This window comes from Rhinopithecus roxellana, chromosome 1, assembly GCF_007565055.1.
Source record: "Rhinopithecus roxellana isolate Shanxi Qingling chromosome 1, ASM756505v1, whole genome shotgun sequence".
In the NCBI taxonomy this organism is placed as follows: Eukaryota; Metazoa; Chordata; class Mammalia; order Primates; family Cercopithecidae; genus Rhinopithecus; species Rhinopithecus roxellana.
This window is the reverse complement of record NC_044549.1, coordinates 80,546,114-80,561,022: the sequence shown is the minus strand read 5'-3', so window position 1 is coordinate 80,561,022 and position 14,909 is coordinate 80,546,114. Positions and strand designations below refer to the sequence as shown.

General features: G+C 51.8%; 1 protein-coding gene across 11 annotated transcripts in view; it reads left to right on the top strand.

Annotated features, from left to right (window-relative positions):
• FAM3D (FAM3 metabolism regulating signaling molecule D) overlaps nt 1-14,563 on the top strand; it is a 33,692-nt gene extending 19,129 nt beyond the window's left edge. For 10 of the 11 annotated variants that reach the window (XM_010360499.2, XM_010360501.2, XM_030926992.1 and 7 more), the window contains 6 exons: nt 1,703-1,820; nt 3,599-3,657; nt 7,162-7,212; nt 11,293-11,377; nt 12,096-12,222; nt 14,139-14,563. In XM_010360499.2, the coding sequence (XP_010358801.1) occupies nt 1,703-1,820; nt 3,599-3,657; nt 7,162-7,212; nt 11,293-11,377; nt 12,096-12,222; nt 14,139-14,228 (530 nt within the window). In that variant the 3' untranslated portion in view covers nt 14,229-14,563. The remainder of the gene's footprint in view (nt 1-1,702; nt 1,821-3,598; nt 3,658-7,161; nt 7,213-11,292; nt 11,378-12,095; nt 12,223-14,138) is intronic. The other variant, XM_010360497.2, reaches the window with a different exon arrangement.
• Nucleotides 14,564-14,909: the final 346 nt, after the last annotated feature.

The window sequence follows — 14,909 nt, the reverse complement described above, 5'->3', positions numbered from 1 at the left end:
TGCGAAGAAGGAGGAGAAGGGGAGTTGGTCCACTCCCAGTCCGGCCCTCTCTCCCCTAAGCCACAGGCTTGGATGCCCACTCTTTCTTGAATAGCCCTTCACAGATGCCTCTGCCCCCTACCCACTCTCTGGGTGACAATGTCATGGTTTGAGTTCAGTCCCACCCATCAGGTGTGTGTGCTGAAACCAGGAGAGGGGAAACCCCAAACAAGCATTTCCTCTCAGATTCTCAGGGTTGCCTGCTCAGTGGAGGGAAAGCAAGCCAGCAGGGTTCCCTGGTGTGGGCTGCATTTGCTCCTAGAAGGGGCACCTTTACCTACAAGCCTGGCACCAGTGGGTTGTGCCCCTCCAGAGGGGTGCATTTTCCTGATTCACCTAAAAGCTCCTTATAGACCAGGGAAAGCCCTGGAAACCACATGGTCCCTTCCAGCCTCAGGTGCAGCCTGACCCAAATGTTGTATGTGTTATGCAATGAAGACTATCCAGTGCCTACTATGTGCCAGGCACAGGAGTTTTCAGGATGACTCAATAAGATAATAAACATAAAGTCCTAGCCCCAGTGCCTTGCATGTAGCAAGGTCTTGGCGTCTGCAAGCTTCCTTAAGGAGCCTGCAGCTTTGCTCCAAAACACACACTGGCAGACCTTGGCCAGACGCCTGGCAAAGGGGCTGGGGAGGGAAAGGCTGCCCAACCCTCACTTTCCCTTAGCAGGTCAGCATTCTCCAAATCCATGTTTACCTAATCCTCCCTAATGCTGCCTTCCAAACTGTCAGCTGGTGCTAAAAAGCACACATTAGAATGAATTAGAACATGCCAGGCTGCAAGGGCGGATGTCATTGCAGCTCTCAAAGAGCACATTGAGGGCTCAGCCACTCAGCCACATCTCTAGGTACCACCAGCATCTCTCCTCAGGCATGGACCTCCCCAATTTACCCTGTGAAGGCTGCATGGAGAAGATGCAGGTCTTAGGAACAGCCAACATCACCAGAGGTGCCACTTAGTGAGTACCCAGTGGGCTCCCAACACCGTGTTGAGCTCCCAGTGGGAGAATTGGAACCCTCTGCCTGTTCTCTGTTGTATCCCAGTGTCAGGCACTTAATAGATGCTCAGGAAATGAGTGATAAATGAATGAATGATGAGAAGAAGAATAGCCAGTGTGTACTGAGCATTAAACCACACTCATGTATTCCTCACAGGAACCCAGTGAGGAGGCACCACAGATATCCCATTTTGCAGATAAAGTGGGGTGCGAGGAGGCTGAGGACTTGCCCAAGGGAACCTGGCTAGAGAGAGGTGCTCCCACCCATCGCACCAGAGTCCCTGGGAGTTCTCAACAGGGGCCTCTGCGGACTCAGAAGGCTGCCGTGGCCCAAATGAGAGGTTCTCAGGAGAGTCCCTTCATCATGGTGACTCAGGTTTACTCTAGTTACGTTTACTGAGGGTGTCCTGCTAGGGCTGGAGCTGTGACGGAAAGCCCAAAAATTAATTCTGGGCTGGTCCTGTGTGCTCTGGTGGGGGCCGCGTTGGAGGCACCATGGAGCACAGAAGGGCATATCTCCCAGAATTTGCTGTCAGCGAAGGCTCCCCCAGAAAGAGGCTCTGAGCTTCGTCCCAAGCTGCACCCTGGCCCTAGCCCTGGCCCTCCCCTCCCCAAGCACCTCCCGAGCTGCTGCCCACCAAAACTGGTCTCTTTCCTCCCCAGAGGTTGTAAAGTACAAGTGTGGCCTCATCAAGCCCTGCCCAGCCAACTACTTTGCGTTTAAAATCTGCAGCGGGGCCGCCAACGTCGTGGGCCCTTCTATGTGCTTTGAAGACCACATGTAAGTACCTAAGGGGCAACTATGTTTCTTTTATTTATTTCATTCATTCATTAAAAACTGCAGAGGCTGCAGGGGCTGGCCTGTGAGACCAGCCCACAGCTTCCCTTTCACTCTGGGTGTGCGAGACACAAATACAATAATTGAAACAGTTCCCACATCCGCCAGCACCTTGCCTGGTGCTTCAGAGCATCTCTCATTCATTCCCCCGACATCCTGGGAGGTGGAGCTATTACCCCTGTTGTAAAGATGAGGACAGTAGGGTGCAGACAGGGTCACCTGCCCAGTAGCAGGGTCAGGATTTGACCTCAAGTCTAACAGCCAAGTTGCTGGGCTTCCCATGAAAGGAGATGCCTGCGGAGAAGGTTCAAGATCCTGACTCAGGCATCAAAGCCCAGATACAGCAGGCACCAGGGCTTCCGCCCAAGTACAGGAGAAAGGCTATTTACCTATCATCCAACTTAGACAGTAAAGGCCCTGGGATGGCAAGTGCATCCTACGAAAGAACTCAGGGATGGGTGTTTAAACCAGTATTCTGAACCTAACCACAGTCTGTTTAGGCAAAACAAGGAACTGATGAGTTCAAATACCTAAAAGACCAGGGGTGGTATGCAAGCTTCAGGACCAGCTGGATCCAGGGATTCAAACAATGTCATCAGCGCTGTCTCTCATCCCATCTTCAGCTCTACCCTCCTCTGTCTAATAGCTTTGCTTTTTTTTTCCTACTTACAAGGGATTCCTCCATGTGGTTAAAGAGAGAGACTGCCAGCTGGTTTGACATATTAGCCCAACTTAGCACCCTAATGGGAAAAGAGCCTTCCTGTCTAAATTATCCCTGCAAAAGTCCCAAGCCTGTGTTTCATTGACTGGCCTAGGTCACATGACCAAGCCTAGCCCAGTGTATTTGTCCGTTTTCAGGCTGCTGATAAAGGTATACCCGAGACTCAGTAATTTATACAGGAAAAAGAGTTTAATGGATTCACAGTTCCATGTGGCAGGAGAAGCCCTACAATCAGGGTAGAAGGCAAAGGAGGAGCAATGACATCTTACAAGGATGGCAGCAGGCAAGAGAAAGAGCTTGTGCAGGGGAACTCCTCTCTATAAAACCATCAGATCTCGTGAGACTTACTCACTATCGCAAGAACAGCATGGGAAAGACCTGCCCTCATGATTCAGTAACCTCCCACTGGGTCCCTCCCACAACACGTGGGAATTCAAGATGAGATTTGGGTGGGGACACAGCCAAACCATATCAGCCAGTAACTGTAGCTGGGGATGTAGGATGCTCTGCTTGTCCAAGCCTGGGAGAGAGAGGTCAATCCCCGGAACCACCTGGCCTGTGCGTGGAGAAAGACAGTTCTCCCACCACACATCCAGAGACAAGGGTGTGGATGCTCGGCCAGCAGGAACACAGCTGGGCCACGTAGGGACTCAGACACCCCAGGATGGTGGCAGCCTTCTGGTTTCTGCCTCCTCCCAGAAGCCAGGCCTCACAGCCTACAGGTGGGCTGGCCCCGCCTCCAACACCTCAGAGACCCAGGCAGGGAACTTGCCGCTTCTCTGAGCGGGTTGTTCTGGTCCAACATGCCTTGAGAAACTCTTTAGAGAATCCAGCCTACCAATGGTTTTCAGGAGAAAACAGATGGTCCCAGTTATTCCATGTGTTTCCCAACACTTCCACATTGCTTATGTGGGCCCTTGCAGAGTTCCCCAGCTGGGAGAGCAGAGTATTCATTCCACACTCGGGACCGACTGTCATATTTCTTCTTCATTGTCTTCAGGATCATGAGTCCTGTGAAAAACAACGTGGGCAGAGGCCTAAACATCGCCCTGGTGAATGGTGAGTTGCAGATCCATCCCCCAGACAGTTCTCACCCAGCACCAGGGCGGGTAGTGGGTAGCGGCATATTCATTCAACCAACATTGGCTCAGCTCCTACCTCATAGCAGGAACGCCCGTAGAGCTCAGGAGGGGAAGCGTGGCTGGCCTGGGGGAACAGAAGTTCTCAAAGACCCACAGAGCTGTAGAACCACAGAGCTAGCCAGGCCCCTGCCACATGCTTCTATCTCAGGAGGACACACTTCTCCTATGGAACATAGGTGAAACATGACCCCAAACTCAAAGCCACTCTGCTTAAACCAACACAAATGAAGATGTGGGGACAACCAATGACAGTGCAAGATCATGTGCTGAGTATACACCTTCATTCATTCATTCATTCAACAAATACAGGCAGTAGCTACTGTGGGCCAGGCCCTGTACAGGACACTGGGGATCAGCCAAGAACTAGAAAGGCCCTGGCTTCACAGCCTCCATAGATATCTGTGAAGCTCACAGACAATCTCAATGTGGTGAGCCTCTCTGGAGGGGCAGGAAGCACAGCTATGGGAGCTATGATGCAGAGCAGGGGACAGACCCAGGGTGGTTCAGGGGAGCCTTCCAGCTGGAGGTGAGAGCCAGCTGAGGTCTGAAGGATTGTGGGCACTGGCCAGGAGAAAATTGGGGAAGGCTCCTTTCAGGCAGGGGCAACACAGTGCAGGGAGGAGGAGGGAAAGGGAAGGAGAGAGGTTTGCAGGGCAGCATGGAGAGGCAAGGCTGGGGAGAGAAGCAAGGCCAGAGGATGAGGAGCTAGCAAGCCTGCTAAGAAGTGTGATTGGAAGCCGAGAGCAGTAGGGAGCCACGGAAAGGCTTTGAGCAGGGTGGGAGGGGCCGGGCCTGCATTCCAGAAACCTCCCTCCAGCTTGGAGTTGGGGGGCTGGAGGCAGGGAGACCACAAGGGAATCCATGGCCTTGATAACCCTGCATCTCCTGCAGGACACACACTTAAACAGGAGGCCAGAGGGCCACCAAGCCTGAAGTAGGGACACGTTTCAGGAGGGATTGGACTTACAGGGTCAGGTAAGGACAAGGTGGTCTGGTCCCAGCCAAGACCTCCTCTCTGCCTCTGTTCTTATAAAACGAGGGCCATTCCCTGGCTGTAAGGGCCACTTCTGGGACAAAGGTCAGAGCAGGATGGGGAAAAGCTGTAAGGGATGCTGAGGAAGGAACTTGTCGAGCTTGTGGGTGGCAGGATCACATGAGCACACTTAGGAAGGAACAGGGTAAGATGGGAGCCCCGGCCTTGCCAGCTCCAAGCCCCTGCACTTTACTCCAGAGAAAGCTTTTTCTCACTCTGCCAAGAAACCCTGCTGCGTCAGGGGAGAAGTCGAGGCCTGGAGCAGTGATGAGGCTGTTCCTGGACAGATGGGAGTCAGAGGACAGCCCTGGCCAACTTCCTAGGAGCCCAGGAAGGGCCAGGGCAGGGAGAGGCAGGAGGCTGAGTGGAGCGGTTCCTCTGCAGGTTTGAGGAGGGCCCAGGCCTGTTCCACTCCAGCCTCAGTGAAGTGGCTGCAGGGATGGTGGCTCCCTCCTGCAGGAAGGGCGTGCCCAGGCTGGTCTCAGAGCACTCTTTCGTGTACGCCAGACCCCAGAAGGCTGTAGGAGCCTCAGCTTACATCAACACTCCCATCCATCTGCCCTCACTCCACAGTGGGGGCGGGCAGGAAATGGCGCAGGCTGCAGCTGACCTGGCTGAAACCTGCTGACTTTCTCCCCTAAATGGGTCCCACCTGAGAAAAGCCTTTTGAATATTCTCCAATGAGATAGCCCCAGACTAGGCCTCTTTCCCTGCCTCTCACAAAGCCGAAAGGATGAAAATAACCATCCATGGCAATAAGAACCAGCATTTATTGGGCACTCACTGTGCTTTTTCATTTAACCCCATCACTGTGCTAGGCTGGAGCTATGCTCAATATCCCCATTTCCCAGGTAAGAAACCGAGGCTCAAAGAGGTTAAGCAGGCTGGGTGCAGTGGCTCATGCCTGTAATCCCAGTACTTTGAGAGGCTGAGGTGGGTGGATCTCTCGAGCTCAGGAGTTCAAGACCAGTCTGAGTAACAGTGAACGCCCCCCCACCCCCACCCCACCAATCCGCCCCGTCTCTACAAAAAGTTAAAAAATTAGCTGGGTGTGGTGGCACACACCTGTAGTCCCAGCTACTCAGGAGGCTGAGGTGGGAGGATTGCTTGAGCCTGGGAGGTAGAGGCTGCAGTCAGCCAAGCTCACACCACTGCACTCCAGCCTGGGCAACAGAGAGAGACCCTATCAAAAAAAAAAAAGAGGTTAAGCAACTTGTCCAAGGTCACACAGCCTATAAAACCACCTACATTTGAACCTGGATCGAGTTAACTCCAGGTCTTAATTATTCACCTGAACGACCTCCCTAGACTAGAAATGTCTCAACCATGTATACAGCACCTACTGTATAAGTGCATGCTGTGTATGCCACATGTGGGGAAGCCCAACAAATCATCCTCATCTATATGACCAAGAACAACACAAGGATTGCTGAATATCCAGTAGTCTTTAACTTTCAGTGGCACAGAGATTCCTCAGGATCTTCAAGCTATGCTGGCCAGCCTCAGCCTCCACCCCCACCACTCTCCCATTGCAGAAACATTCACGAGCGCACGTGATCACAAAAGCAGCTCCATGGGTTCATAGACTCCTTCTAAGGGCCCCAGGTAAATCATTCCATGGACCCTACGTGGCTCCTGGAGAATCCTGGAGGGGCTGCTAAGTGACCCTGCTCGCGCCGCCTGGACTGCGCCTCTCCCTAGACCCGGTCCCCACCCTCCTCCGTAAGCCTTGGAGCTGCCATCCCCTCTGCAACACCTCCATCTAGTGGCACAGAGTGCAAACTGTAACGTTCCTCCCGAAGACCCGGTTCCCTGGAGGGTTTGGCCTTCGGCCGCCTCCTCCCACAGAACCCACAAACGCAATCCAGGTTACTGGACCCCGGGAAACTGAGTACCGCTTAGCCCAACACAAATCTCTTTGCCTTCAAGAGGTGGAGGACTCCAGTTGTAGGTTTTCTATATAGGTGGAAATAATGATGACGATTATCATTTTGATCTTGATTTTGCAGCTAAAATTCATCTGGTATGACTACTATTAATATTTTAAATGTATCTCCTTTAGTTCCCACAACCCACTGTACAGATGCAAAAATTGAGGTCAAAATGCTAAGTCCTGAGTTAGAAAGTGGTAGGACAGAACACAGACTCAGACTGAGTAGACTCAGTTCAATTCCAGAGACACCCTCAGCCATTACATTCTTGAACCTCTCAGATGAGCCTACTTTAGTAGGACACCTACTTTAGTCCTGCATGCTCTTTATAGGACCTGATTTCATTATATTCTTATTCTGTTTTTAGATCTTAGACTACAGATTAGCCATTTTCAGCAGAACGACAGGCAGAACGACACGCGTTACAGGGGATAATTGTTCTCCTCTTAACCCCTAGGAACCACAGGAGCTGTGCTGGGACAGAGGGCATTTGACATGTACTCTGGAGGTAGGTGCCTCTGCTGACACTGAAGTCACAGTGGGGGATGTGGTGCAGACGGCTGAGCCTCTTCGTGTGGCAAGGGACCTGGTGGCTCAAGGTACCTGGTGCTTCTTTCCACAGGAGCCACCCAGGAAGTGGTGCAGTGGGAGGTTGAGGGTGTCCTGCTGCTTTTGAAACTCCTTCTGGCCATCTCAGTTGGGATGTCCCAGACTCAGATCCTGAGACAGGGATTCAATTGCAATGCTTTATTGAAGAAGTGAGCTCAGGAAACGTCAGTAGGGGAGTAGAGAGCAGACAGCGACAGGAAGGAAGCCTGTGAAGAATGTGTCACTGAGCCTTTAACCAAAGTTGGAACCCTGGAGCCAGTGTGGAATACACGCCCCAAAGATCTCCCAGAGAATTGAGGGGACTGAGGTGCCCATGCCTCTAATTCCTTGGCATGCAATTCTGGCCTGCCCTTGGGGCAAAGTGAACTCTGGAGGCCAGAGAAGACCTTAAGGCAAAGCAATGTCAATGTTGATGTCACTGAAGTGCTATGGACAAGGCCGTGTCACCGGTCGGCCAAATCCACTAAAGCTCTGCTGGGTAAATGTATTTTATTTCAAGGTTACAGGGATCTCTTGGGGACCCAAGGACAGGACAGGGTGCCTTTCTGGACCTGAGGCTCCGAGCTCTACACATCTTTCGGCAGATGCTTGTCTTCTTTCTGCACCCACGTGCTTTGCAGGTTTTTCTGTGTACCTGGCTGCCCCTTATAGGAAGTCACTGCCCTCCTTGCTCTTAGCATGGCCGGGCGAGACAGGGTACTGACCTAGCTGTGCTGAAATCCCGGGCATCTAAGTCCCCACCAGCAGCCTCCTCGCCAACCAGCCACCTATGGGCAGGGGTGGAACCCTGACCCCACATTCTCAAAAGCTTTCAAAACACGGCAGAATCAGTTTCAGGCCATCTGCCACCCGTGCCGCCCAGCTGCTAACCCAGCCTTGCTCCAACACAGGAGGCTCAATGAGGAGTGAGAAAGCAGCAGGCAGCAGAGACCTGTGCCCTGCAGGGACTGGTTTTCATCAGAGGGGGTGTCAGAGCCCAGGTGAATGCAATTTCCCTTCTGTATCCCTGAGACCCCAGGGCATCTCTGTGCTCAGCCATCCTGGGGTGTACAGCACATGTGACCATGGACCCGGGAAAGCCCATCACAGAGCAGAAGGAGCCAAGCTGCTGCCAAACAGCTGGGATTCCCCTCTCCTGAATTCCCCTGTCTTTGTCTCAACCTCTAGGGAAAGCCCACTTTGTCTACACCCACCCACACACATGAGCCCAGGAGGGGAGAAAGTTACCAGGCAGCAGAAGGCAGGGAGCCCTCTTAGCTTCGCAAACAAAGGAAGAGGCTGAAATTTGGGAGGTGGGGAATGCTGGGGATGTCATATGCAGGACAACTCTTAGAGATGGGCAGCTGAGACCCTGTCCTGGGCCCAGGGCTTCGTAAGACCCCACCCCGCCCTTCTCCATCTCCGTCCCAACTCATGGGTGAGGAGTCTGCAGAGCTAGGGGTGTGCTGACCTGGAGTCTGCATCAGGGCCCACACAGGCCTCCTGGAGTCTGCATCAGGGCCCTTGCAGGTCTCTTACCAGGTGTGCCCCACCCCCAGGCTTCAGACACTCCCCCAGGATGGAGGGGTGACCGGGGCTGACTGTTGCTTGACGGGAGGGTGGTGTGGATGGACACACTAAAGTGCCCACATGCAGTGTGCAAGGTCCCTCCCGGTACAGGATAGAGCTGAGGACAGGGGCAACAGGAGATGGGGACAGGCCGGGGCTGAGGACCAGATGTCCTGCCTGCAGTCCTACTGATGTTCAGCATGGCCTGGGGCCAGGTTTATGGAAAAGGTCCAGTCTCCGGAGTCAGAGACTTCCGGAGGCATGACCTGAAGCAAGTGGCGCCTCTTGAGCCCCAGTTTCTTCATCTGTAACAGAGAGGCAGCTATAGTTTCCACTCCATAAAACTGATGTGAGGATTAGATGATAACCTGAAATAATTGGTGGAAGGGTGTCCAGCCTGACTGGTGGAGGGGTCCAGGCAAGCTGGTTTAGTCTTCTCCCTTCCCTCCTCTTCTCCTTCCCTCCCCTCTTCCCTCATTCCATCCAGATGACTCAGAAGCAAGGAGATCATCTGTCAGAATGAAAAGGAAAAAAAGTTTAAAGACGAAACTAAGCTTTAAAATGCCTTATTATAAACTTGAATGTAGCCATGACTGATGGGGACCCAGAAACAGAGGCATTGTGAGCAAGTAGCCCTTCCCTTCAGGAAACAAAAGGGGATGAAGGCTTTTTAAAGTGAGGTGATCATTAGCAGAAGGCATGCTTTATGTTTTCCAAATACCCACCATCCATCCCAACAAGCACCAGACCATACATCTGCAGCAACACAAATTAATGGTGCTTTAAGAGTTCCCTCCTTTTGTCATAAAAGTTCAAGGGCCATTTCTTTAGAAGAGCGACTGTGGTGGTTGACCGGAAACCTGTCACTGAGCTGGCTGGCAGCTGGCCTTAGTTGGGAGAATGGCTTCTTCCCCAAGGTCCTAGGGGTCTGCACTGGAATACTAACAATCAAGGCCAGCTTTGTGGGCCTGTGACCTGGGGACAGGGCAGTCACACGGGGCCCGTGCTTGGAAGAATCTCACACTTGGCTTGATGCCTGCCATAGTGGTCTTGAAATACTGAATAATTTTTTATTAAAAGGCCCTGCATTTTCAGTCTGTACTGGATCCTGCAAATTATGCAGCCAATCCTGCTAATAATTTTTGGTTCCATTAGAGTACGCTTACTGTATGCCCAAAGTTATTGTCACATTTGCACTTTATAAAGATGCTATGAGCAGGGCTATTACTCATCCTCATTTGACAGATATAGTCTCTGCTTTAACCACTAGGCTGCTTGTTGCCAAACTTGAGCCCCCTCGAGTTGCACCATATCTAGAATAACATCTGCATTATTAGTATTTTACTTTAAATTGGATCACTTTTTTTTTTACCTAAGTAAATATATCTTAAAAGGAAACTATATTACTGCCTTAAGTAGAAAGCTATTATTACTTGTTATGCAGGAAAGGTGACCATAAAAATAATCACAATGGAGGGCCCTGGGATGGTGGTTCATGCCTGTAATCCCAGCACTTTGGGAGGCCGAGACGGGCAGATCACCTGAGGTTGGGAGTCCGAAACAAGCATGACCAACATGGAGAAACTCCAGTTCTACTAAAAACACATAATTAGCCGGGCATGGTGGTGCATACCTGTAATTCCAGCTACTCGGCAGGCTGAGGCAGGAGAATCACTTGAACCCAGGAGGCAGAGGTTGCGGTGAGCAGAGAGCACGCCTTTGCACTCCAGCCTGGGCAACAAGAGCGAAACTCTGTGTCAAAATAATAATAATGGTAATAATCACAATGGAAACAAATCAGCCTCTTCACAGTGAGCTGGATGCTGATGCCTCCCCCAGGTGCTAAGCCTAGAGCTGCTCTCTGTTAGAGAGCTTGGCAAGTTAAGAAGGCATTAAAGACACACACAGAGACTTGCTCCTTGACACAGAAAGAGAGTTGTATTAATAGTAGACTCAAGTTCTCTCCCAGGGGTCTCAGTTGTCTGAGGCCACGTACTATACCATCTAAAGTCAGCACAGATAATCTGGGCATTGTCCAGTATAGAATGGGGTCTGGGGTATGCAAAGGGCCTGGAGCATCTGAGAGATGATGACACTTGGTCCCCTGAGGGGTAGGCACATAAGGGCCCTTCTACCAATGGTGCTCATCCTCAGCTGCAAGTCAGAGTCACATGGGGAATTTCTAAACTCCAATGTCCAGAAGCCACCCCACATCACCTGGATGAGTTCCCCTCACTCTGCTCACTCTGCCCTCCCCTAGGACAAGGGCTACAGGGAGCTCCACCTGGGATGCTCCTCCTCCTGGCTTCTGAGCTCAGCCCAGTGTCCACCGGGCCTAGCTGGCTCCTGCATCATAGGGCAGCAGAGAAACATGAGAATGACCAGGGCTCATTTCCCCTAAATCACCAGCACCTTTTCCTTCCTCCCCCAGATGTTAAGCACCTAGTGAAATTCCTTAAAGAAATTCCGGGGGGTGCACTTGTGCTGGTGGCCTCCTACGACGACCCGGGAACCAAGTAAGTAGAAAACTCTACCTGCCAGGCCACCCACTGATGCAAGCTGAATACCTTCAAACGCTGCATACCCTTTTCTGCTGTTTTGCCAGCTCCATTTTCTGGCAACTTATCTTGAGGAAATTATCAGACAAGTATGCAAAGCGATGTTCTAGGAGGTTGATCACAGTCTTCATTACCACAGTGGAAAACTGGAAACCCTCTCCCTGTCCAATAGTAACAGCTGACCGGCCACAGAAACTATGACATACGGTGACATAGGATATGATATATGCACAAATGAAGATAGACTGCATCAAAAATGATGCTGCAGAAAGTATTTAAGGACATGGAAAATTGCCCACCCTCTAGTGCTAAGTAAGGGGCAAAAACCACTATATGGAAATATATACACTGATCACACCAAGGGGAGAAGGGGTGAGACTGTATTTCTTAGTTACTTCTTTGTGATCTTCCATATTTTCCAAATGAATGTGTATTGTGTTTGTAAACAGAGCAGTACTGTTTTAACACATCTCCAGCCCCATCTGAGGCCCTTCTAGAGAGGAAGTCTTGAAGCCCTTTACCCTGTCCTTCCTAAGTGCAGCCACGTTCTCTAGGCACCCCCAGGGCAGATGCTGAATGGGGAGAAGGGTAGGAACCTTGCCCCATGGGAATCCCACCATCTTATGCCCCTTTGACCCACCCCTGCATCCTGACCATCCTCTCTGGTCCTCTGCAGAATGGATGATGAAACCAGGAAACTCTTCTCTGACTTGGGGAGTTCCTACGCAAAACAACTGGGCTTCCGGGACAGCTGGGTCTTCATAGGAGCCAAAGACTTCAGGGGTAAAAGCCCCTTTGAGCAGGTGGGTTCTGGGCCACAACCCGGCCCTATGAAGGATGGACGAGGAGCTGGGTGGTGGTAGGAAGGACAGTCACCCAGTCACCTCCCAAGGGCCTTAAAATTGGGAGGATTGTGTGGGGAGAGGCCCTTGGTTGTCATTCACTCCAAAGGGCAGGGTGGTCTGATTGGCCAGGAAGCCGCCTTGGCCATTTCGCAAAAGCTGGGTCATATATAAATACGCAAGTATACAGGTAAGTACCAGAAAAGGAACAGGGAAAAGGAGAAAAGAAGGATAATGGGGAAGTGAGGCATGAAGGAAGGAGAAAGAAATGGAAATATGAAGCTGTGTGACAGGGAAGGGGAGCCTGGGGAAAGGAGCAGGATGCCTGTCCTCATCCCTTCAGCCTCCCTGGCTGGGCATGGAGAATACGGGGAGGGAAGTCAGAAGGCAGGGAAGAGGCCAATGCCATCATCAGACAAGAGACACCAGAGCGGGCAGGTGCAGGGAACCATGTGCTGAGCTCTAGGAAGGGCACCACGATTGTGATTTTTTTCTTAAGCTAGAAAATGTGGCCTTGGTCTGTATGCATGTGTTTCTAAGAGGATGTATTCAGGTAACTAGAAATTGCCTGAACACAGTGAAGAACTCAGGAGGCCAGTGGGCAGGGGCCGGGGGTGGTGTGGTTCCTGAATGTCCTGTGGGGGTGCTGCAGCAGGGCCCTAGCAAGAGGCCTGAGGCTGCATGGGCAAGGTGGCGCTGTTCTGCCCTGAAGCATGGGCTCCAGACACAGAGGAACCGGCAAGACAGAGGAAGCATGGGAGTACAGGAAGCCCAGCACCAGCTTCACCCACCTGCAACCAGCTGGCTGGGACCTGACACCCAAAAATGAACCTAGCACCCTGATGGGACTAAGCCAGTCTGTTCTTTGTCCCCACATTTGGGAACCTGGGTTTTAGACAGGTAGCATCTAGAATCTCTTTTTTAATTCCTGAGAGTCAGCCACAATGATTCCAACAGCAAATGTTGCCATTTATATTTTTTTCTTTCATAAACTAAGCCTGAGCATTTTAGACACAATCCTAAGTGATTTTATTCTTCTTACATACTTATTACTAGTATATATATATTTTTTGAGACAGGGTCTCCCTCTGTCACTCAGGCTGGAGTACACTGGCACAATCTCGGCTCACCGCAGCCTCGACCTCCTGGGCTCATGCGATCCTCCCACCTCCGCCTCCCGAGTAGCTGGGACCACAGGCATGTGCCACCACACCCAGCCAATTTTTTTATGTTTTCTGGAGACAGGGTTTCCCATGTTGCCCAGAATGGTCTTGAACTCCTAGCCTCAAGTGACCCTCCTTCCTTACCCTCCCAAAGTACTGGGATGATAGGTGTGAGCCACTGCGCCCCACCCCTTATTATTAGTATTAATTAATATTATGTGGTGGTTCTGCCACTTACCAGCCAGTGACTATGGGCAGTGACCCTCTGTGCCTCAGCTTCCCCATCTGTGGAATGGGATGTAAACAGTGCACACTCCCTAGGGCCACTGTGCAGATTAAATACATAAGGCACTGCAGAACAGCACCTGGCATACAGCAAGCACTCAAGACGAGCTAGGAGTCTTCTTTTTATTGTTGCTATCATTATTGTTATTTGACGTATCCTAGAGGGGCATAGAGAATTTGAGGGGAGGGACTAGATCTCTCCAACAACTGGTCACCCTTCAGGGCGTGAGAGCAGTAACTGGGCTCTGATCCCATCTCTGAGACCTTGAGCAAGTTGCATCCCCTCTCTGAGCCTCAGTTTCCCCATCTGTGAGGTGGGTTAATAACATCCCGCACCCCCATTTAGGTTTAGAGCACAGTGCCCATGCGGGCATGAGTTCTAAACGGCCTCACTCAATGCCTATATTTCTCTGTCTGATCTCTCTCTAGTTCTTAAAGAACAGCCCAGACACAAACAAATATGAGGGATGGCCAGAGCTGCTGGAGATGGAGGGCTGCTTGCCCCCGAAGCCATTTTAGGGTGGCTGTGGCTCTTCCTGAGCCAGGGGCCTGAAGAAGCTCCTGCCTGACTCAGGAGTCGGAGCCCGGCAGGGACTGAGGAGGAAGAGCAGGGGGTGCCGCCTGGAAGTCATTGCCCGTCCTTGCATGCTGTGTTGCGCTTCCCCTCCTTGGAAACAGAACCCTCCCACAGTGCATCCTACCCGGGAGACCAGCCTCAGGGGGTCCTTCTGGAACCAGCTGTCCGTGGAGAGAACAGGGTGCTTTCGTCAGGGACTGCTGGCAGCCAGTCCTGAGGAAGGACCGACTGCCCTGACTTGAGTCCAATTAAATTTTATTTTTGCTGGTTTTGAATGGACTTTCTGACCACTCCAGTGGCCACGTTTCTCGCTGGAATTGAACTGCTCCAGACTCAGCATGGGCCACGGGTTCAGACAGGTCGGTGACAGCTTCAGGCTCCCCCTTAGGCAGCTGTGAGGGAGCTGTGTTTCTGGGATTTCCCATGGGCCTGAGAGAATCCTGGGTTCCTGCATAACGTGTGGGATGGACGGGAACAGAGGGAGCCGGGGACAGGACTCAAGGAATACTGTCATCACCCGCTGTCTGAAGGAGAGCTGGAGCAAGTCCAGAGCAGGAGAAGGTGAGGAGGGGTGGATCTGAACCCGACTGGAAGGAGCAGCCAGGCTGTGCTGCTGGCTTCAG